Source organism: Mobula birostris, chromosome 11 (assembly GCF_030028105.1).
Source record: "Mobula birostris isolate sMobBir1 chromosome 11, sMobBir1.hap1, whole genome shotgun sequence".
NCBI lineage: Eukaryota > Metazoa > Chordata > Chondrichthyes > Myliobatiformes > Myliobatidae > Mobula > Mobula birostris.
The window spans coordinates 112,197,769-112,220,248 of NC_092380.1; the positions used below are offsets into that span (position 1 = coordinate 112,197,769).

A 22,480-nucleotide genomic window follows, 5' to 3' on the forward strand; every position below is an offset into this window, starting at 1 on the left:
AGCCATCACTCTTTTGTATCGTTGCAGGAGAAGATAATGGCAGGGATGGGAAGGAAGGGCGAGATGCCAGGTATCCTGGTGAAATACGATATCAGCTGCCTTAAGATCTTGATCTCTGAGGAGGGAATGTCCACCTACCAGCTTCTCATTCGCATCTGTGGTGTAGCTGGGGGGATATTTTCCACTGCAGGTAGGGATTGACGCAGGAGGTGGAACAGACACAGAGAACATCTCTTGGTGCATCTAACAACAGGCACGCACTATATTATGTCCGTCAGCTATGGGATGCTTGCTTCTATTCAGAAGATAATTAGGGCGCCAGTTAGTGCAATGCCATTTTGGGTTGGGGGTTCCAGAGTTCAGAGTTCAGTTCTGATGCCATCTATAAGGAGTTTGTACATTCTCTCCGTGAATGGACGGGTTTCCTCCGGGTTCTCCAGCTTTCTCCCAGAGTCCAAAGACGTACCAGTTAGTAGGTTAATTGGTCATTGTAAATTGTCCCATGATTAGGCAAGGGTTAAATTGGTGGATTGCTGGGCTGGAAGGGACTGTTCCCCATCATATCTCTTCAGCGGTTTGATCGGAGCTCGACTGCACAAGCACGTGGACGTCAGCCAGTGAGAACAGCAAGACGAGTTTAAAAGGAGACAGCTTTACAGAGCAGGCGCTGGAGTAGAGGGAGACAGAATAGGAAGGCTTTGGCTCAACGGTGCTTTGGCGATAACGGGTCGAGGCGAGGTAGGTTGCCTGTGTAGAATACAGACAGGAAGAATATGTGTGAGGCTGGTGTTCCGTGCTCGGTGTCAGATGTGGGAAGTCTGGGAGACTCCTAGCAACCCGGACGGCCACATCTGCGCCAGGCGCGTCGAGCTGCAGCTCCTTAGGGACCGTGTTAGGAAACTGGAGATGCAGCTCGATGACCTTCGTCTGGTCAGGGAGAGTGAGGAGGTGATAGACAGGTGGTCACGCTGGGGCCTGGGGAGACAGATACAGTGAGTAACAGTCGGGAGAGGGAAGAGCAGGAGTCAGATACTAGAGAGTACCCCAGTGGCTGTCCCCCTTGACAATAAGTACTCCTGTTTGAGTACTGTTGGGGGGTGACTGCCTACCTGGGGAAAGCAACAGTGGCTGTGCCTCTGGCACAGAGTCTGGCCGTGTGGCTCAGAAGGGTAGGGAAAGGAAGAGAAAGGCAGTAGTGATAGGGGACTCTATAGTTAGTGGGTCAGACAGGCGATTCTGTGGACGCAGAAAAGAAGCACGGATGGTAGTTTCCCTCCCAGGTGCCAGGGTCCGGGATGTTTCTGATCGCGTCCACGATATCCTGAAGTGGGAAGGAGAACAGCCAGAGGTCGTGATACATATTGGTACAAATGACATAGGCAAGAAAAGGGAGGAGGTCCTGAAAGCAGACTACCGGGAGTTAGGAAGGAAGTTGAGAAGCAGGACCACAAAGGTAGTAATCTCGGGATTACTGCCTGTGCCACACGACAGTGAGTATAGGAAAACAATGAGGTGGAGGATAAATGTGTGGCTGAGGGATTGGAGCAGGGGGCAGAGATTCAGATTTCTGGATCATTGGGACCCCTTTTGGGGCAGGGGTGACCTGTACAAAAAGGACAGTTTGCACTCGAATCCCAGGGGGACCAAATTCCTGGCGGGGAGGTTTGCTAAGGCTCTTGGGGAGAGTTTAAACTAGGATTGCTGGGGGGTGGGAACCAAACTGAAGAGACGGAGGATGAGGCAGTTTGCTCACAAATAGAGAAAGCTTGGAGACAGTGCGAGAGGGAGGATAGGCAGGTGATAGAGAAGGGACACTCTCAGACCGATGGTTTATTATGACTGAAGGAGTATTATGAACAAAGCGGATGAGTTTAGCTGGTGGATCAGTACTTGGAGCCATGATGTTGTGGCCATTACAGAGACTAGGATGGCTCAGGGGCAGGAATGGTTACTTCAAGTGCCAGGCTTTAGAAGTTTCAGAAAGGATAGGGAGGGAGGCAAAAGAGGTGGGGGCATGGCACTATTGATCAGAGATAGTGTCGGCTGCAGAAAAGGAGGAATTCATGAAGGGATTGTCTACGGATACTCTGTGGGTGGAAGTTAGGACCAGGAAGGGGTCAATAACTCTACTGGGTGTTTTTTATAGACCACCCAATAGTAACAGGGACATCAAGGAGCAGATAGGGAGACAGATTCTGGAAAAGTGTAATAATAACAGGGTTGTCGTGGTGGGAGATTTTAATTTCCCAAATACCGATTGGCATGCCCCTAGAGTGAGAGGTTTAGATGGGGTGGAGTTTGTTAGGTGTGTTCAGGAAGGTTTCTTGATACAATATGTAGATAAGCCTACAAGTGGAGAGGCTGTACTTGATCTGGTATTGGGAAATGAACCTGGTCAGGTGTCAGGTCTCTCAGTGGGAGAGCATTTTGGAGATAGTGATCACAATTCTATCTCCTTTACCATAGCATTGGAGAGGGATAGGAACAGGCAAGTTAGGAAAGCGTTTAATTGGAGTAAGGGGAAATATGAAACTATCGGGCAAGAACTTGGAAACATAAATTGCGAACAAATGTTCTCAGGGAAATGTACGGAAGAAATGTGGCAAATGTTCAGGGGATATTTGCGTGGAGCTTTGCATAGGGACGTTCCAATGAGACAGGGAGAGGATGGTAGGGTACAGGAACTGTGGTGTACAAAGGCTGTTGTAAATCTAGTCAAGAAGAACAGCTTATGAAAGGTTCAAAAAAATAGGCAGTAATAGAGATCTAGAAGATTATAAGGCTAGCAGGAAGGAGCTTAAGAAAGAAATTAGGAGAGCCAGAAGAGGCCATAAGAAGGCCTTGGCGGACAGTTTTAAGGAAAACCCCAAGGCAGTCTACAAGTATGTGAAGAGCAAGAGGATAAGATGTGAGAGAACTGGACCAATCAAGTGTGACAGTGGAAAAGTGTGTATGGAACCAGAGGAGATAGCAGAAGTACTTAATGAATACTTCCAGTATTCACCACGGAAAAGGATCTTGGTGATTGTAGTGATGACTTGCAGCAGACTGAAAAGCTTGAGCATGTAGATATTAAGGAAGAGAATGTGCTGGAGCTTTCGGAAAGCATCAAGTTGGATAAGTCACTGGGACCAGACGAGATATACCCCAGGCTATTGTGGGAGGCAAGAGAGGAGATTGCTGAGCCTCTGGCGATGATCTTTGCATCATCGATGGGGACGAGAGAGGTTCTGGAGGATTGAAGCATTGCAGATGTTGTTCCCTTATTCAATAACGGGAGTAGAGATAGCTCAGGAAATTATAGACCAGTGAGACTTGCTTCAGTGGTTGGTGAGTTGATGGAGAAGATCCTGAGAGGCAGGATTTATGAACATTTGGAGAATGTCAGGAAAGGAATAGTCAGAATGGCTTTGTGAAAGGCAGGTCGTGCCTTACGAACCTGATTGAATATTTTGAGGATGTGACTAAACACATTGATGAAGGTAGAGCAGTAGATGTAGTGTACATGGATTTCAGCAAGCCATTTGACAAGGTACCCCATGCAAGGCTTATTGAGAAAGTAAGGAGGTATGGAATTCAAGGGGACATTGCTTTGTGGATCCAGAACTGGCTTGCCCACAGAAGGCAAAGAGTGGTTGTAGATGGGTCATATTCTGCAAAGAAACATAGAAAATAGGTGCAGAAGTAGGCCATTCGGCCCTTCGAGCCTGCACCGCCATTCAGTATGATCATGGCTGATCATCCAACTCAGAACCCAGTACCAGCCTTCCCTCCATACCCCCTGATTCCTTTAGCCACAAGGGCCATATCTAACTCTCTCTTAAATATAGCCAATGAACTGGCCTTAACTGTTTCCTGTGGCAGAGAATTCCACAGATTCACCACTCTCTGTGTGAAGAAGTTTTTTCCAATCTCGGTCCTAAAAGGCTTCCCCTTTATCCTCAAACTGTGACCCCTCGTTCTGGACTTCCCCAACATCGGGAACAATCTTCCTGCATCTAGCCTGTCCAATCCCATTAGGATTTTATATGTTTCAATACGATCCCCCCTCAATCTTCTAAATTCCAACGAGTATAAGCCTAGTTGATCCAGCCTTTCATCATATTAAAGTCCTGCCATCCTAGGAATCAATCTGGTGAACCTTCTTTGTACTCCCTCTATGGCAAGGATGTCTTTCCTCAGATTAGGGGACCAAAACTGCACACAATACTCCAGGTGTGGTCTCACCAAGGCCTTGTACAACTGCAGTAGTACCTCCCTGCTCCTGTACTCGAATCCTCTTGCTATGAATGCCAGCATACCATTCGCCTTTTTCACCGCCTGCTGTACCTGCATGCCCACTTTCAATAACTGGAATATAATGACACCCAGGTCTTGTTGCACCTCCCCTTTTCCTAATCGGCCACCATTCAGATAATCCGTTTTCCTGTTTTTGCCACCAAAGTGGATAACTTCACATTTATCCACATTAAATTGCATCTGCCATGAATTTGCCCACTCACCTAACCTATCCAAGTCACCCTGCACCCTCTTAGCATTCTCCTCACAGCTAACACTGCCGCCCAGCTTCGTGTCATCCGCAAACTTGGAGATGCTGCATTTAATTCCCTCATCTAAGTCATTAATATATATTGTAAACAACTGGGGTCCCAGCACTGAGCCTTGCGGTACCCCACTAGTCATTGCCTGCCATTCTGAAAAGGTCCCGTTTATTCCCACTCTTTGCTTCCTGTCTGCCAATCAATTCTCTATTCACATCAATACCTTACCCCCAATACCGTGTGCTTTAAGATTGCACACTAATCTCCTGTGTGGGACCTTGTCAAAAGCCTTTTGAAAATCCAAATATACCACATCCACTGGTTCTCCCCTATCCACTCTACTAGTTACATCCTCAAAAAATTCTATGAGATTCGTCAGACATGATTTTCCTTTCACAAATCCATGCTGACTTTGTCCGATGATTTCACCACTTTCCAAATGTGCTGTTATCACATTTTTGATAACTGACTCCAGCATTTTCCCCACCACTGATGTTAGGCTAACCGGTCTATAATTCCCCGGTTTCTCTCTCCATCCTTTTTTAAAAAGTGGGGTTACATTAGCCACCCTCCAATCCTCAGGAACTAGTCCAGAATCTAACGAGTTTTGAAAAATTATCACTAATGCATCCACTATTTCTTGGGCTACTTCCTTAAGCACTCTGGGATGCAGACCATCTGGCCCTGGGAATTTATCTGCCTTTAATCCCTTCAATTTACCTAACACCACTTCCCTACTAACATGTATTTCCCTCAGTTCCTCCATCTCACTGGAGGTCAGTCACCAGTGGTGTGCCTCAGGGATCTGTTCTGGGACCCCCTACTCTTTGTGATTTTTATAAATGACCTGGATGAGGAAGTGGAGGGATGGGTTAGTAAATTTGCTGATGACACAAAGGTTGGGTGTGTTGTGGATAGTGTGGAAGGCTGTCAGAGGTTACAGCGGGACATTGATAGGATACAAAACTGGGCTGAGAAGTGGCAGATGGAATTCAACCCAGATAAGTGTGAGGTGGTTCATTTTGGTAGGTCAAATATGATGGCAGAATATAGTATTAATGGTAGTGTGGAGGATCAGAAGGATCTTGGGGTCCGAGTCCACAGGACACTCAAAGCTGCTGCACAGCTTGACTCTGTGGTGAGGAAAACATACGGTACATCCGCCTTCACCAATCGTAGGATTGAGTTTAGGAGCCGAGAGGTAATGTTGCAGCTATATAGGACCCTGGTCAGACCCCACCTGGAGTACTGTGCTCAGTTCTGGTTGCCTCGGTACAGGAAGGATGTGGAAACCATAGAAAGGGTGCTGAGGAGATTTACAAGGATGTTGCCTGGAGTGGGGAGCATGTCTTATGAGAATAGATTGAGTGAACTCGGTCTTTTCACCTTGGAGCAACGGAGGATGAGAGGTGACCTGATAGAGGTGTATAAGATGATGAGAGACATTGATTGTGTGGATAGTCAGAGGCTTTTTCCCAGGGTTGAAATGGCTAGCACGAGAGGGCACAGTTTTAAAGTGCTTGCAAGTAGGTACAGGGATGTCCGGCAAGTTTTTTTTTTTACGCAGAGAGTAGTGAGTGCTTAGAATGGGCTGCCGGCAAAGGTGGTGGAGGTGGATACAACAGGGTTTTTTAAGAGACTCCTGGACAGGTACATGGAGCTCAGAAAAATAGAGGGCTATACAGTGGCATGCAAAAGTTTGGGCACCCCAGTCAAAATTTCTGTTACTGTGAATAGCTAACCAAGTAAAAGATGACCTGATTTCCAAAAGGCATAAAGATGACACACTTCTTCAATATTTTAAGCAAGATTACTTTTTTATTTCCATCTTTTACAGTTTCAAAATAACAAAAAAGGCAAAGGGCCTGAAACAAAAGTTTGGGCACCCTGCATGGTCAGTACTTACTAACACCCCCTTTGGCAAGTATCACAGCTTGTAAATGCTTTCTGTAGCCAGCTAAGAGTCTTTCAATTCCTGTTTGGGGGATTTTCACCCATCCTTCCTTGCAAAAGGCTTCTAGTTCTGTGAGATTCTTGGGCCGTCTTGCATGCACTGCCCTCTTGAGGTCTATCCACAGATGTTCAATGCTGTTTGGGTCGGGGGACTGTGAGGGCCATGGCAAAACCTTCAGCTTGCACCTCTTGAGGTAGTCCATTGTGGATTTTAAGGTGTGTTTAGGATCATTATCCTGTTGTAGAAGCCATCCGCTCTTCATCTTCAGCATTTTTACAGATGGTGTGATGTTTGCTTCCAGAATTTGCAGGTATTTAATTGAATTCATTCTTCCCTCTACCAGTGAACATTCCCCATGCCACTGGCTGCAACACAAGCCCAAAGCATGATCGATCCACCCCCGTGCTTAACAGTTGGAGAGGTGTCCTTTTCATGAAATTCTTCACCCTTTTTTCTCCAGACATACCTTTGCTCATTGTGTCAGAAGCTTGCAAAGGAACATTAAACAAGCCTGATGCATTTTGGAAACAAGTCCTGTGGACTGATGAAGTTAAAACAGAACTCTTTGGCCGCAATAAGCAAAGGTATGTCTGGAGAAAAAAGGGTGAAGAATTTCATGAAAAGAACCCCTCTCCAACTGTTAAGCACCGGGGTGGATCGATCATGCTTTGGGCTTGTGTTGCAGCCAGTGGCACGGGGAACATTTCACTGGTAGAGGGAAGAATGAATTCAATTAAATACCAGCAAATTCTGGAAGTAAACATCACACCGTCTGCGTAAAAAAAAAACAACAAAAAAAAGATGACTTCTACAACAGGATAATGATCCTAAACACACCTCAGAATCCACAATGGACTACCTCAAGAGGTACAAGCTGAAGGTTTTGCCATGGCCCTCACAGTCCCTGACCTAAACATCATTGAAAATCTGTGGATATACCTCAAAAGAGTAGTGCATGCAAGACAGCCCAAGAATCTCACAGAACTAGAAACCTTTTGCAAGGAAGGATGGGTGAAAATCCCCCAAACAAGAATTGAAAGACTCTTAGCTGGCTACAGAAAGCGTTTATAAGCTGTGATACTTGCCAGAGGGGGTGTTACTAAGTACTGACCATGCAGGGTGCCCAAACTTTTGTTTCGGGCCCATTGCCTTTTTTGTTAGTTTGAAACTTTAAAAGATGGAAATAAAAAAGTAATCTTGCTTAAAATATTAAAGAAACGTGTCATCTTTAACTTTGGAAATCAGGTCATCTTTTACTCGTTTAGCTATTCACAGTAACAGAAATTTTGACTGGGGTGCCCAACCTTTTGCATCCCAATGTATTTAACCCTACATAATTTCTAAGGCAAGGACTGTTTGGCACAGCTTTGTGGGCTGAAGGGCCTGTATTGTGCTGTAGGTTTTCTATGTTTCTGTATCTCTGAATAACATATATTGTCTGGAGATTTGAGGGCAGCATCTGAAAGGTGGAATCTGAGGGAGTGCTGCACTGTCAGTGAGGATGTAATCTTGGAGTTATATAGCACAGACTCCAGTCCCAGCAACATCCTTGTGAATCAATGTCATATACCCTTCTGTGTTGTGGATGCACAGACACAATCTTCAAGATGAGAGCAACAACTAGCCTTGGTTGCCAATGATCGCGGATGCTAAGAGAAACCAAGGATTTGGGGGGATCTTGAAATTCATAATACTTTCTTGTCATTTATACCAAGTTCAACAAAATTCAGAGAGTCACACAGCATAGAAATAGGCCCTTTGGCCCGACTCATCAATGCTGGCCAAGGCATCCATTCAAGTTAATCCCATTTGGTCCCTATCCCTCTGAAACTTTTCCTATCTATGTAGATGAGAAAATGTCTTTTAAATCTTGATAACGGACAGTATCTGCCTCTACCACTTCCTCTGGCACCTCATTCCTATATACCCACCACCTTCTGTGTGAGAAGATTTCCCCTCTCACCTGAAACCTGCGCCCTCTGGTTTTCGTCGTCTCCACCCTGGGGAAGGGTCTGAGGCCATTTACTTACCTGTGACCCTTACAAGTTTATAAATCTCTATACGGTTACCCGGGAGCCTCCTACACTCCAGGGAAAACAGCATTTCCAGTCTCTCTTTATAACTCAAGCCCTCCAGTCCTGACAATGTCCTTGTGAATTGTATTATAATTTTAGTACATTTATTGGTTTTTATTTAGCGCTACAGTGTGGGACAGGCCCTTGTGGCCCTTTAAGCTGCTCTGCCCAGAAACCTAATCACGATTTAACCCTAGCCTAATCACGAATGGACGATTAACCTACTAACTGGAGCGTGGGAGGAAAGCAGAGCACCTGGGGAAAGCCATGCGGTCACGGAGAGAAAGTGCACACTCTTTACAGAAAGCGCTGGGATTGCACTCCATACTCCCAACACCCTGAGTTGTAACAGCGCTGTGCTAACCGCCACACTACCGTGCAACCTAGTACACCACCCCGCTGCTGCTAAACAACAATAAACCCTGACAGTGATACTCATTACCTCTCTGTGAAAGTTGTCCCTCTGGCCCATTTTAAGTCTTTCTCCTCCCCCATAGCTTTAGATTTCTCTACCCTGGGAAAAGCTGTTTACCATCCACCTTTGTCTATGTCCCTTGTGATTTTACATACACCTCGATAAAGCTCATTCCTCACCCTCCTATCCTCCATGCTCTCCTGTTGACTCAAACCTTTCTGTCACCACACCGCCCTCATGAATCTTTCCTGCATCCTTCCCAGCCAATTGACATTCATTTTAAGAGGACTAGAATAAAAAAGCAAAGATGTAATGTTGAGGTAAATAAGGCACTGGTGAGGCCTCGCATTGAGTACTGTGAGCAGTTTTGGGCCACTTATTAAAGAAAGGATATGCTAATATTAGGTAGGGTTCGAAGGAGGTTCACAAGAATGATTCTGGAATTGAAAGGGTCATCATCTGAGCAGCGACTGAAGGCTCTGGGTCTGTACTCGACGGAATTTCGAAGAATGGGGGGGGATCTCATTGAAAACTTTCGAAAGTTTAAAAGCATAGATACAGTGGATGTGCAGAAGTTGTTTCCTATAGTGCAGGAGTCTAGGAACAGAGGGCAGTCTCCAAATAGAGGGGCATCCATTTAGAACAGAGATGAGGATGGATTTCTTTAGCCAGAGGGTGGCAAATCTGGAATTTGTTTCCAAGGGCAGCCAGGTCACGGGGTACATTTAAGATGGAGGTTGATGGATTCCTAATTATTCAGGGCATGAAAGGTTATGGGGAGAAGGCTGGAGAGTGGGGTTGAGAAAGAAATGGATCAGCCATGATAAAATGGCCCAATTCTACTCCAATGTCTTATGGACATCCTTCCTGTAGCTGGGTGACCAAGTGCACACAACATTCATGTACTTTGGTCATAAGACATCCCAGCACCAGTACTCACAGTTCCTTCCGATAAAGGCAAGTGTGTCAAACCATTCTTGAAATTTGGTTTAATTATATCTAGTTTGTGCCACAATTTCTAAGCATGCAGCTCCCCAGGTCTTGCAATCACCAGTGTTTTAGGAAGGAAAGTAGCAGCTGCAGTGTTACTGCGGTTGGAGGAGGCAGGGTAGAGGTTGGGCCAGGACTGGGGTGTGGAACATAGAATCGTGCAAGTCCTTTGGAGTTTCGGTTTGAGACCTTCCATCAGGACTGGAAAGGGAAGGGAGAGAATGCAGAATAAGAAGGGTGTGGGTGAGGGGCAGGAGCACAAGCTGACGGGTGAAAGGTTAGGTATGTGGGTGGGGGAGGTGGGATGAAATGAGAAACTGGGAGGTGGTAGATGGAAAAGGTAAAGGGCTGGGGAAGGAGGAATCTGATAGGATAGAGGACCATGGGAGAGGGGGAAAACAAAGGGAGGTGTTGGGACGCAAGAAGGCGTGAGAGGGCAACTAGAATGGGGAGTGTTTGCTCAGTGGAAGAACAAGCTGTATGAGGACATGTCCTCAAGGACTGCATGTATTCTGCTATCATAACCATGTGTTATGTGCCGTGTGTTTTTCACCTTGGCCCTGGTGGAATGCTGCTGCTTTTGGCTATATTCATGTATTAAACTTGAACTTGAAATAAAGGAGGGGAGGGAGGAGTAATTATCAGAAGTTGGAGAAATCAATGTTCATGCCATCAGGTTGGAGGCTAGCCTAACAGAATGAGATGTTCTCTAACTCGAGGTTGATATCATCATTGCATCATAATTTTGATTGGCTCCTAAAACTTTCACATTTGTCCCTCTAGGGCTTCTACACAGAATCTGTGCATTTATTATTAAGCTGCTTTGCTGCCAGTGTAAATCCACACAACAGTCACAAAGGTAAGTAAGAGATAACTTCCAATTTCTGCTACCATTCCTGGCAGCACGTTCCACAAACCCACCATTCTCTGGAAAAAAAAACTTACCTCTGACAGCCCCATAAGCTTTCCTCCAATCACCTTAAAATTATGCCCTTGTGTATTAGCCATTTCTGTCCTGGAAAAAAGTCTCCGGCTGTCCTTTCAAACTATACCTCTAATCATCTTGCACACCCCTCTCAAGTTACTCCTCATACGGGTTTGGGTTAGGTTAGCAAGTTGTGGTTCCTTAAGGATGTCATAGCCAAGGAAAAGAGTAGGGATAAGCTCCCACAACCTATTAAATGCTCCCAATGGCAGATGTCTCAAATAGCCTCTGATAACCAAGTCCAGCTCCTGGCCTTCATGTGTGACTTAGCTAAGTCTGGTGGAACCATTTCTACTGATAGGAGAAGGGGCCAAGGCAGGTTAGTGGCACCTTAAAACTAGTCACTTTGGGCAGATAGGTCTCGTCAACCTTGGTTAGCAGCTTTACTGGAAGGAAAACTCTGATCTCAAACCTCCACTGCCCCGTGGCTACACCCACTCATGGGGAAGGTTTTGGGAGTACACACCGAGGAGAAGTACAGAGATGGAGTCCTTAAAGCAGCCTCATGTTGAGTTCGATACTAAGTGGCAACTCCTGTGGCAATTCCTATGACACCACTGGTGCCAAATTGTCTTGTCCTCTGTCATTTCTTTAGATTCATGAGCTGCGTAGACAGAGGAAGCCTGCTACATGGGCAACAGCTTGGACTTCATATCATACTGCCCTAGCTTGCTAATCACATAGACAGCTAGGACACATCCATGGTCAACCCCGAGAAATGGACGTGACATTAGTAAGTTGTAGGCATGCTACAGTATGTTGGCACCGGAAGCATAATGACACTTGCGTGCTGCCCCCAGCATAACCTCGGACCGTGTTGGTCATTGACAAAATGACGCACTTCACTGCATGTTAACACTCATTTCTTTTCTCCATAGACATGAATGAAATTACTTCAGTCAAAGAACACCGACACTATAACCATGATCTTTCAGTTGTTGTATTTGAAAATACAAATTGGGGAAATAATTTTGAATGGTCTGCAAGAGGAGCAGGTTAAATGAACAGGCTTATTGTGTTATTGATTCTCAAAGGCACCCGTTTAATATTTCATTCACAAATTACTGTTGTACTGCTAACTGTGACATTGATGCTTGTCCATTTCTCATACAAACAGTGTAAAACTATGAATGCTGCCATTGCAGTGTAGCGCTTAACATTGCTTTCGGGATGAAAAAAGGTTTTGCTATAAGTGTACAGAAAATTTTCTTAAATTAATTTCCTACACAGAGAACCCTAATTTAACCTCAGCTGGTAGCAATAAATATATACCTTTCAATTACAAACATCATCTGTTGTCTTGCGTAGAAACGTTGACTAAAAACCATCATCGCTCAAGGCAGCCAGCTGTACCATGCACACTAATAAACCATTTTTACAACAGATTTTTAAGTGCATGCCAAAACCCAGTGCCATTTACAGCCTGGTTCCCTTCAACCACCACCCATACCTGTCAAAGGCGGCATACCTGTCACAGGGCCAGGCAAAGCAGACGTCTGGAAATTTTATCTGCTATTTACAAAAAGGCCAAAGTCAGTAACTACAAGTAAACATTTGGAAAGGGCTCTCACCAACTACAAATGCCCTCGGTTTGACTGTATAAAGCAAGGCTTGAATTACAGTTGTCAACAAAATTCCCTACACCATAAGAGATAGGGGTTGCAGCCATCCAGTTTAGAGATATAGGCAGTGAAAGTGAAGGGGCAGGAAGAGGTGAGGAATGGAGAAACATGCCAGACCTTGTGCTGCAGAATGCAGAGTGTGTCAGGAAACTGAATGGTTTAAACCAAGGTATCCAGCAGAGTGTGGTCAACAATACTGACACTGACATGAACTCAGCTGTCAAACTTGTGACCACAGGTGTCTCATGTTTGATCAACAGTGGAGACATTTTGTGGGGGAGTGCGTGGGAGGAGTTTGCCAGGGAGGGAGGGATAATAGGGGGGAGATCTTGTGGGGGTTGGATAATTCATGCTATGAAATGAAAGGTGTCCCAAGTAATGAGAAAGAAGACAATCTAGTGAACTAAAGGCAGGTGACGTTGGATATTCAGTTTAATTTAACTTCTTGGTTTCACCTCAACTTTCTTGAATTGAAACAATTAATCATTTATACAAAGATTAATGCTTCACTCTGGCATCACAGCCAACTATTAGTAACTCAAATAGTTAGTATATAGTTTTTCATACCATCATTTTTTCATCCATATACAGAATGGTTTGACATTAACAATTTAGTCCAGTCAGTTAAAAGACTGACTAGAACGCATCACTAACATCCGCAAACTCACCATTGATGGAAACGTGAGATTATATTGGTTATCAGGCCAGAAAAACTCCACTATGGACGGTCCCTAGCCCGGCTGTGAAAGAGGAGGGTTGGGCATGGGCTAGATAGCATCCCGTAAAAACACAGCACTACAGAAATGCCAACAGAAGCTCCAAAGACCTCATCTGTGGGAGAGGAAGGATCCTTGCCTAGAAGACGTATGAAGTCATGTGGTGAAAGCTGAAGCCACAGGGCAAATCAACCTTCTATCGGCCCAGGACAGAGGACTCTGGCGAGCTGCTCTCGGCAGCCTATGTCTCTGTTGGGTGATGGGCGTAAGAAGAACAGGAGGCCACAAAAGAATGCGGGGTATTCACAGCTCAGGTTCTAGGGGAACTCTGCTTGTAACAATATAACTTATGTATTTCAACCTTACAATAAAGAAACTGGCTATCTCAGCTACAAATGGAAGAGCTCAGCTGACATTCTGGAATTAGTTAAAACTCTTCGGCATAACTTTATAATAAAATCAGGCACATTCTCTCATTAGAAGCATCTTTCCCCTACCCATATCAAGGTCAAATACAACTATTTTCCTTTTTGCGAAATCCAACCATTTCTGCGGAGAGCATAGTGCATTAATTCCCCGATACTGCTTAACCTTTCAGGCACAATAGATAACTTGCATCTTTTGTACAAAACCCACACCTTAATTTAGGAGATATCTGGCTGAGAGGAGGGAGTGAAATTGCTCTGAAAAATGCACAAAGCATATATTGCCAAACAGCTTCATCAGATTTTACTTTTAACCTCCTTCCTGCTCTCTCAGCCAGATTATCTTTTTCTTTGCAGGCAGACATTCAGTTAAAGCTCCGTAATTTTTATTTTACTTAGAGATATAGCACAGAACAGGTCCTTCTGGCCCAACAAGCCACAGCACCCAGCCACCCACCTAGTCCTGGCCTAATCGCAGGACAATTTACAATGACCAATTAACCTACTTCTTTGGAGGAAACTCACATGGCCACAGTACAGACTCCTTACAGATAGCGCTAGAACTGAACTCCAACAGTCTGATCTGTAACAGTGTCGCGCTAACCGTACTCTACCGTGGCACCCATTGAGCTTAGGTTTTACACTCCTGTACTGTCTTGTTTTAGTTAAGGATGGTATTAGAATATTCCGCAGTAGATATGAAAAGAAAAGCTTCCTCTAATACTTTTGGTCAAATGCATCCCAAGCTGACTGCAGTGTCCAGCCAAGAACCAGCCCGCAATTAATATTCAGCGATTAACTACTGATTGCTGCTTTGTGCTTAGTTCAGTTAAAGCAGTTAGCACTGCTACTGCACCATTACCGACAGGGCAGTCAAGAAGCAGTTTAGGGGGATGCTCAGCTACACGGCCAATGCCGTGAGAAGACGCAGAAGGCAGCAAACTCCAGCTTCACTGTTGATAAGACCTGTTTCTGTTAAATTTTTTACACCACTGAAGTTCAAACTGAATGTCATATGCAGTGACCAGAAGATAAACCAATAAAAAGCATGCACTATGAGTAGATTAGTATTTATGGACAGACTGCACTTGCAACAGGACATGTTTCATGAACTCTGAAGTAGCAGACTTGACCTACAGAAATTTCAATACAATAATTCAATGGAAAAAATTAAACTTGTTTTCCCCATATCATTCTCCCTTCAGTGTTAAAGCTTATTTTAAACCCTGAAATAGTTTTTCCATTGTATTTCAGTGCATTTCTGTACTTAGAATGATGCTAGATAGCCGTCCTAAATTATAATAAAGTAGCCTTAACAAATTACATACATGACAAAATAGAACTGGGTACAGGTTTTTTTTTAGTACAAACATTAACACAAGATTTTATCAATGTCCAGTACAGCTATCCATAAATGCATAGATGACTGAGTACTTGTGGGTTCTTCAGTATCGCATGGTACTTGACGCCCGGAAGTATGACAGGAACTTGTAGCATAGGCTGACCACAAAGTACCAGATATTCCGCGCCATCTGTGATCTTGCGATGAAGACCCTCCAGATCAGGACAACCAGGATTGTGTTGAATGCATAGCGAATATTTCTTAACCTACAATTCAAAGAAAACAGCCTCTCAACCTTCCAAATATTAATTTATAGAAAAACAGCGAAGAATCGAAGGTGTACTTGGTAAGTGGGAGGCCTTTAGAAGTGAAATTTTAAGAGTACAAAGCTTGTATGTGCCTGTCAGAATAAAAGGTAAATATAACAGGTTTAGGGAACCTTAGCTTTCAAGAGATATTGAGGCCCTGTCTAAGAAAAAAAAAGATCTGCATAACAGGTATAGGCAGGTTGGAACAGATGTGGTACTTAAGGAGTACAAGAAATGCAAGAGAACGTTTAAGAAAGAAACCAGGAGGGCTAAAAGAAGGTATGTGGTTGCTCTATCAGGCAAGGTGAAGGAGAATCCTAAGAGATTCTACAGATATGTTAAGAGCAAAAGGGTTGCAAGGGACAACACTGGTCCTCTGGAAGATCAGAATGATAATCTATGCATCGAGCTAAAAGAGATGGGGGAGATTTTAAATGGACTTTTTGCATCTATATTTACTTGGGAGATGGACACAGAAGTGAGGCAAAGCAGCAGCGAGATCATGGAGCATACACAGATTACAGAGGAGATGATGTTTGCTGTCTTGAAGCAAATTAGGGTGGATGAATCTTCAGGGCCTGACAAGGTGTTCCCTTGGACCCTGTGGGAGGCAAATACAGAAATTGCAGGGGGCTGAGCAGAGATATTTATATCATCTTTAGCAAAAGGTGAAGTACCAGATGATAAGAGAATAGATAATATTTTTCCACTGTTTAAGAAAGGCTGCAAGAATAAACCAGGAAGTTATAGGCCAGTGAGCCTGACATCCATAGTGAGAAAGTTATTGGAAGGTACTCAAAGGGACCAGATACAAGTATTTTAATAGACAGTGGTTAATTATGGATAGTCAGCATGGCTTTGCGTGTGGTAGGTCGTGTCTAACCAATTTTAATAGTTTTTCAAGGGAGTTACCAGGAGAGTGGATGAGAACAAAGCAGTGGATGCTGTCCACATGAACTTCAGAAAGGCATTTAACAAGGTCCTGCATGGGAGGTTGGTCAGGAAGGGCCAGTCACTTGGCATTCAATACGAGGTAGTTAATTGGATTAGACATTGGCTTTGTGGGAGAAGCCAGAGAGTGGTAGTAGAGAGTTGCCTCTCTGACTGGAGGCCTGTGACTAGTGGTGTGCCACAGGGATCAGTACTGGGTCTTTTGTTGATTGTCATCTATATCAATGATCTAGATGATAATGTGGTTAATTGGGTCAGCAAATTTGCAGATGACACCAAGATTGAGGGCGCCATGGACAATGAGGAAGACTTTCAAAGCTTGCAGTGGGATCTGGACCAGCTGGAAAAATGAGCTGAAAATTGACAGATGGAATTTAATACAGCAAGTGCGAGTTGTTGCACTTCAGTAGGACCAGCCAGGGTAGATCTTACATAGTGAACAGTAGGGCAATGAGGAGTGTGGGAGAACAAAGGGATCTGGGAATACAAGTTCATAATTCATTAAACGTAGCAGTACAAGCAGATAGAGCTTTTGGCACGTCAGCCTTCAGAAATCAAAGTACTGAGCACAGGAGACGAGATGCTTATGTCGAAGTTGTGCAAGACATTGGTGAGGCCTTATTTGGAGTATTGTGTGCAATTTTGGTCACTGACCTACAGGAAAGATGTCAATAAGGTTGAAAGAGTACAGAGAAAATTTACAGGGATCTTGCCAGGACTGGAGGACCGAAGTTATAAGGAAAGACAGAGTGTTAGGACCTATTTCTTGGAAAGTAGAAGATTGAGAAGACATTTAATAGAGGTATACAAAATTATGAGGGGTATAGATGGGGTAAATCCATACAAGCTTTTTCCACTGAGGTTGGGTGGGACTGCAACTAGAGGTCATGGGTTAATGGTGAAAGGTGAAATGCTTAAAGGGAACACAAGGAGAAACTTCTTCACTCAGAGGGTCGTGAGAGTGTGAAACGAGATACCAGTGAAAGTGGACCATCTAGTCGGTGACTAGTCCCATCGACCTGCACCCTCCAAACCCTTGTGATCCACATACCTATCCGTATTTCTCTTAAGTACTGAAATCAAACTTGCATCCAACACTTAGATACTGAGAAAGCGATAGAGTGGACATGCAGAGGATGTTTCCAATAGTGGGAAAGTCCAGGACCAGAAGGCACAGCCTTTGGACAGAAGGACATCCCTTTAGAACTGAAATGAGAAGGAATTTCCTTAGCTAGAGGATGTTGAATCTGTGGAATTCACTGATATAGAAGCGGAGATTGAAAGGTTCTTGATCAGTATCAGTGTCAAAGGATAAAGGGAGAAGGCAGGAGAATGGGGTTGAGAGGGGAAATAAAACAGTTATGATGGAATGGTGGAGCAAACTCAATGGGCCAAATTGCCTAATTCTGTTCCTATGTCTTATCATTTTTAACACCGTCTGTTTATCATGTACATGCCTTGGATAAGCTACAATAACAATGGAGTATATTAAGGCTGTGGAGTACAGGACCATTTCAAACATTCACTGATCATTGTAAATGAGAAAACATGCACCCTTCCAACCAATCTGCCAACGAGGTGACTACCGCAAATATCTGATTGTTCAGTGGAATATCTCACTTTACACTGTAACCTGGATTTGATCCTAATGTTGCCCATTGCGCTTCTGTTGCAATTTCAACTTTGACAAGACACAGCACATCACAAACTAACTTATGCCAACATACTTGATCAGATGTTTCCTGGCTGCAGGTAACCCGGAGAGCTCCTCGTTGAGTACGTACTTCTTTGTTCCCATGCAATAGTTTTCCATGTACTCAGCCCAGTGCAGCTGCCTCACATCACAGTTAAACACCTGGCAGGTAAGAAAAATAATGTTGAATGTAAACATTGCTCAAATAGGAGAATTCATTTGAACAGTTTGACCATTCATGGGCAGATAGACAGTTTTTGCCAAATAATTTCATGAAGTATGCATAAGAAATTCCAAACACTGCAGATGAAAATAAACCTTCCCACAGCACATCAGGGCTTCCATAAGAACACAAATTCTGTTCAGGTCACATCTCACAGAAAACATCTCCTGGGTTTTTTCCCCCACCAGAGAGGTTTAGTAACCAGACAATAGTTTTAAGTAATGAACACAGAAACTGCTGGAAACAGATCAGGAGCTTCTGTGGAGAGAGAAGCAACTGATGCTTCAGGTCTGAGACCCTTCTTCAGAACTTGTACGCCCCCACTGGATACACAGATTAATAAGGGTGGTTAAGAGTTGAGACAGTGAGCTCAAAAGTTAATTAATGTTGCAGCTTTATAAAACTCCAGTTAGGCCACATTGGACAGTTCTGGTCGCCCCCATCACAGGGAGGAAATCGAAGTTTTGGAGAGTGCAGAGGATTAGAGGGCTTGTGCTATAACGAGAGGTTGGACAAACGGGTTGTTTACTCTGGGGTGGCAGAGGCTGAGGGATGATCCAACAGAGGTTTCTAAGATTACGAGAGGCGAAGATAGAGTAGACAGTGTCAAAATGCCTACTACCAGAGGGCATAATTTTAAGGTGATTGCAAGAAAGTACAGGGGATGTCGGAGCGAAGCTGTTTTTTTTTAAATACAGGTTGACGGGTGCCTGGAATTCGCAGTAGAGACAGATACATTAGGGACTTAAGAGATGTTTAGATAGGCACATGAATGTGAGGAAAATGGAGGGATATGGACAATGTGTAGGCAGAAAGTATTAGATTAGTTTGCCATTCGTTACTAATTTATTTGGCTCAGAACAAGAAAGTTAGCTGAAGGGCCTGTTCTTCTGCTGTACTGTTTTACGTTCTATGTTCTATAAAGATAATTGGGAAATAAATTAGAAATCTGTTGAGAAAGATTTTAAAAAATAATGCCAACAAAATAGAAAGCTTACAAAATTGATGGAAACAGATTTAAAATTAAGTACAAAAAGAGAGCTGAACAAATCCTTCCGGAGAGAAACATAATGGCCCCGCAGGAAGAGCAAGAACAAAGTGGCTACGAGGAGAGATCGCTTAAGCAAGAGGTCTACAGTAATACAGCACTACTAGTTCTGTTAGTGTTGCTCCAGACTGGGGCTTGCTAGCCTGCGGCCCATAGAACCCACGGTTAATGGCATAAAAAAGACAGTGTGTTGACATTCCTTAAGGGCAAGCTGTGGATGAACCAGGAGGTACATCGTCTGCTGAAGGCTAGATCTGTGGCATTCAAGGCTGGCGACCCAGGTCTGTACCAGAAAACCGGATATGACTTGCAGAGGGCTATTTCAAGGGCAGAAAGACAATTTCGAATGAGTTTGGAGGTGACATCGGATGTACGACAATTCTGGCAGGGTTTGCAAGACATTACTTCCTACAAAGTAAAACCCAATGGCATGAATGGCAGCGATGCTTCACTACCAGATGAACTCAACAGCTTCTATGCCCACTTTGAAAGGGAGAATATAACTACAGCTGTGGAGATCCCTGCTGCACTCGGTGACCCTGTGATCTTTGTCTTGATGATAGGTTGTCTTTAAAGAGGGTGAACCCTCGCAAGGCAGAAGGTCCTGATGGAGTAGCTGGTAAGGCTCTGAAAACTTGTGCCAACCAACTGGTGGGAGTATTCAAGGACATTTTCAACCTCTCACTGCAACGGGCAGAAGATCCCACTTGTTTTAAAAAGGCAACAATTATACCTGTGCCTAAGAAGAATAACCAGCTGCGTTGATGACTATCACCCGGTAGCACTCACATCGACAGTGATGAAATGCTTTGAGAGGTTGGTCATGACTGGACTGAACTCCTGCCTCAGCAAAGACCTGGACCCATTGCAATTTGCCTATTGCCACAATAGGTCAATGGCAGGTGCAATCTCAATGGCTCTTCACATGGCCTTAGACCATCTGGACAATACAAACACCTATGTCAGGATGCTGTTCATCGACTATAGCTCAGCGTTTAACACCATCATTCCCACAATCCTGATTGAGAAGATACAGAACCTGGGCCTCAGTACCTTCCTCTGCGATTGGATCCTTGGCTTCCTCACCAGAAGACCACAATCTGTGCATATTGGTGATAAAATCTCCTCCTCGCTGATGATCAACAGCCCACTGCGTCTACTCTCTGTATACTCATGATCGTGTGGCTAAGCATAACTCAAATATCATCTATAAATTTGCCGATGATACAATCAATGCTGGTAGAATCTCAGATGGAGACGAGAGGGCATACAGGAGTGAGATATTCCTGACTCCTGAAAGAACTCCAAGGATCAGAAATTGAAGTGTCCAAACAGATTGTAATTAATTCATACAGCAAAGGTTCAATCATTTACGTAGACATAAACACCTACCTTCTTGTCATCCAGACTCATTTGACTCATGAGCATATTTATATTATCTGTGTTCCACACCCATGAATGGCTTGTGAAGTATTCAACCAGCATCATTGATCTGTGAAGCCGATTAATGACTTTCATCATCCTGAAAACAATTTATCAGTACAATTAATGAGCAAACTTAGATATACTAAAACAGAAAAACGACAGGTATAACAAAAGAACATGACCAAAAATCAAATTTTAAATCAGATTCAAGTCAGCAAACAGTTAAGTTAAATTAAATTCCTGCAAATTTAAAAAAAACAGAATCTAGTAACATTTGCAGCAGATCACAGGGAAAAAAAGACTTTTTTTGGTAGCTCAATTTCCAAAATACTAGTAAAAATAATTTCACATATCAACGTCAGATTAATAGACTGTCGATATCCAGACAGTGTTATTAAAGTTTTCAGTAGCCATTCCCAATTCAAACACAGCAAATTATATACAAAGATCAAATGGCTGTTTCTGTTAATTTGCAGTAAACAAGGGTAAATAGCAGAGCAGGCAAAACCGTAAATGATGAAAATGACAGGAGAAACCATGGTCACGCACAACATGCTATATAAATTAAGAGTGAAGTTCAGAGTTCAAAGTAAATTTATTATCAAAATACATACAGTACTGTGCAAAAGTTAGGCACGTTTAAAAAATCTGTACAGCAGATGCTTTCAAAAAAATGAAAAGTTTCTAAATATCAAAAACTAAATCACATCAATATTTGGTACAACCACCCTTTCTTTGCCTTTAAAACTGCATCAATTCTCTTAAGTAGAGTGCCGTGCAGTTTGATAAGAAAATCGACTGGTAGGTCGTTCCAAGCATCTTTCAGAACTTGTCACAGTTCTGCAGACTTTGGCTGTCTCGCTTGCTTCTGCCTCTCCAGGTAATCCCAGACAGCTTCGATGATGTTAAGATCAGGGCTCTGTGGAGGCCATTAACATCTGAAACCATATAAAAGAAACTGTGGTGCCCAAGACACTTACACAGTACTGTATATACAACCCTGAGATTCATTTTCTTGTGGGTATACACTTAAATTCCCAGAAACATAATAGAATCAATGAAAGACCGCATCCAACAGGACGGACAAACAACCAATGTGAAACGCTCCTGTCAGAGATTGTATGACTAGCATAGAGGAGTCAATAGTACATCCCTTTTCACTTTGCAAGTTCAGGTGGGCTAGTGCAGATTGAGCACCCCTTATCTGAAAACCTCCGAAATTACTTCAAGTGCTGACATGACTCCACAATTGGAAAATTCCACTAGATGATGGGAGGGTTCCCAGGTGACATGCAGGTCTCTGCACACCAAGAAGTGTCTCAGAAGGGCAATGGAGGGCTATGGTCTGGGTGCAGGTCGATGGGACTAGGGAGATTAGTGGTTCAGCAAGGAATAGATGGGCAGAAGGACCTGTATCTGTGCTGTAGTGTTCTATGACTCATATACCTTGAATGGGCCCTGTAGGCACCAGTTTTGTTTTTCAGCAGTCCCACAAAAAGTAGTGGCTACTGCCCAGCCCATCACAGGTAAAGCCCTCCCCACCACTGAGCACATCTGCATCAGGAGCTGTCACAGGAAAGCAGCATCCATCATCAGGAACCCCCACCAACCAGGTCAAGCTCTTTTCTCTCTGCTGCCATGAGGAAGGTGGTACAGGAGCCTCAGGACTCACACCATCAGGTTCAGGAACAGTTATTATTACCCCTCAACCATCAGGACTCTTTGAACCAGTACAGATAATTTACACTGACCCTAACACTGAACTGT

General features: G+C 43.8%; 2 protein-coding genes across 5 annotated transcripts in view; one reads left to right on the plus strand and one right to left on the minus strand.

Moving 5' to 3' along the window:
• The window catches only part of LOC140205313 (endoplasmic reticulum-Golgi intermediate compartment protein 2-like), a 61,887-nt gene extending 49,927 nt beyond the window's left edge, over window positions 1-11,960 (plus strand). Inside the window, exons 11-12 of the mRNA XM_072272862.1 lie at window positions 28-190; window positions 11,839-11,960. Of these exons, the coding sequence (XP_072128963.1) occupies window positions 28-190; window positions 11,839-11,960 (285 nt within the window). The remainder of the gene's footprint in view (window positions 1-27; window positions 191-11,838) is intronic.
• far1 (fatty acyl CoA reductase 1) overlaps window positions 11,876-22,480 on the minus strand; it is a 71,950-nt gene continuing 61,345 nt past the window's right edge. For all 4 annotated transcript variants that reach the window (XM_072272861.1, XM_072272859.1, XM_072272860.1 and 1 more), the window contains exons 10-12: window positions 20,681-20,810; window positions 18,052-18,179; window positions 11,876-15,331 (exon numbers count right to left, since the gene is read on the minus strand). In XM_072272861.1, the coding sequence (XP_072128962.1) occupies window positions 15,169-15,331; window positions 18,052-18,179; window positions 20,681-20,810 (421 nt within the window). In that variant the 3' untranslated portion in view covers window positions 11,876-15,168. The remainder of the gene's footprint in view (window positions 15,332-18,051; window positions 18,180-20,680; window positions 20,811-22,480) is intronic.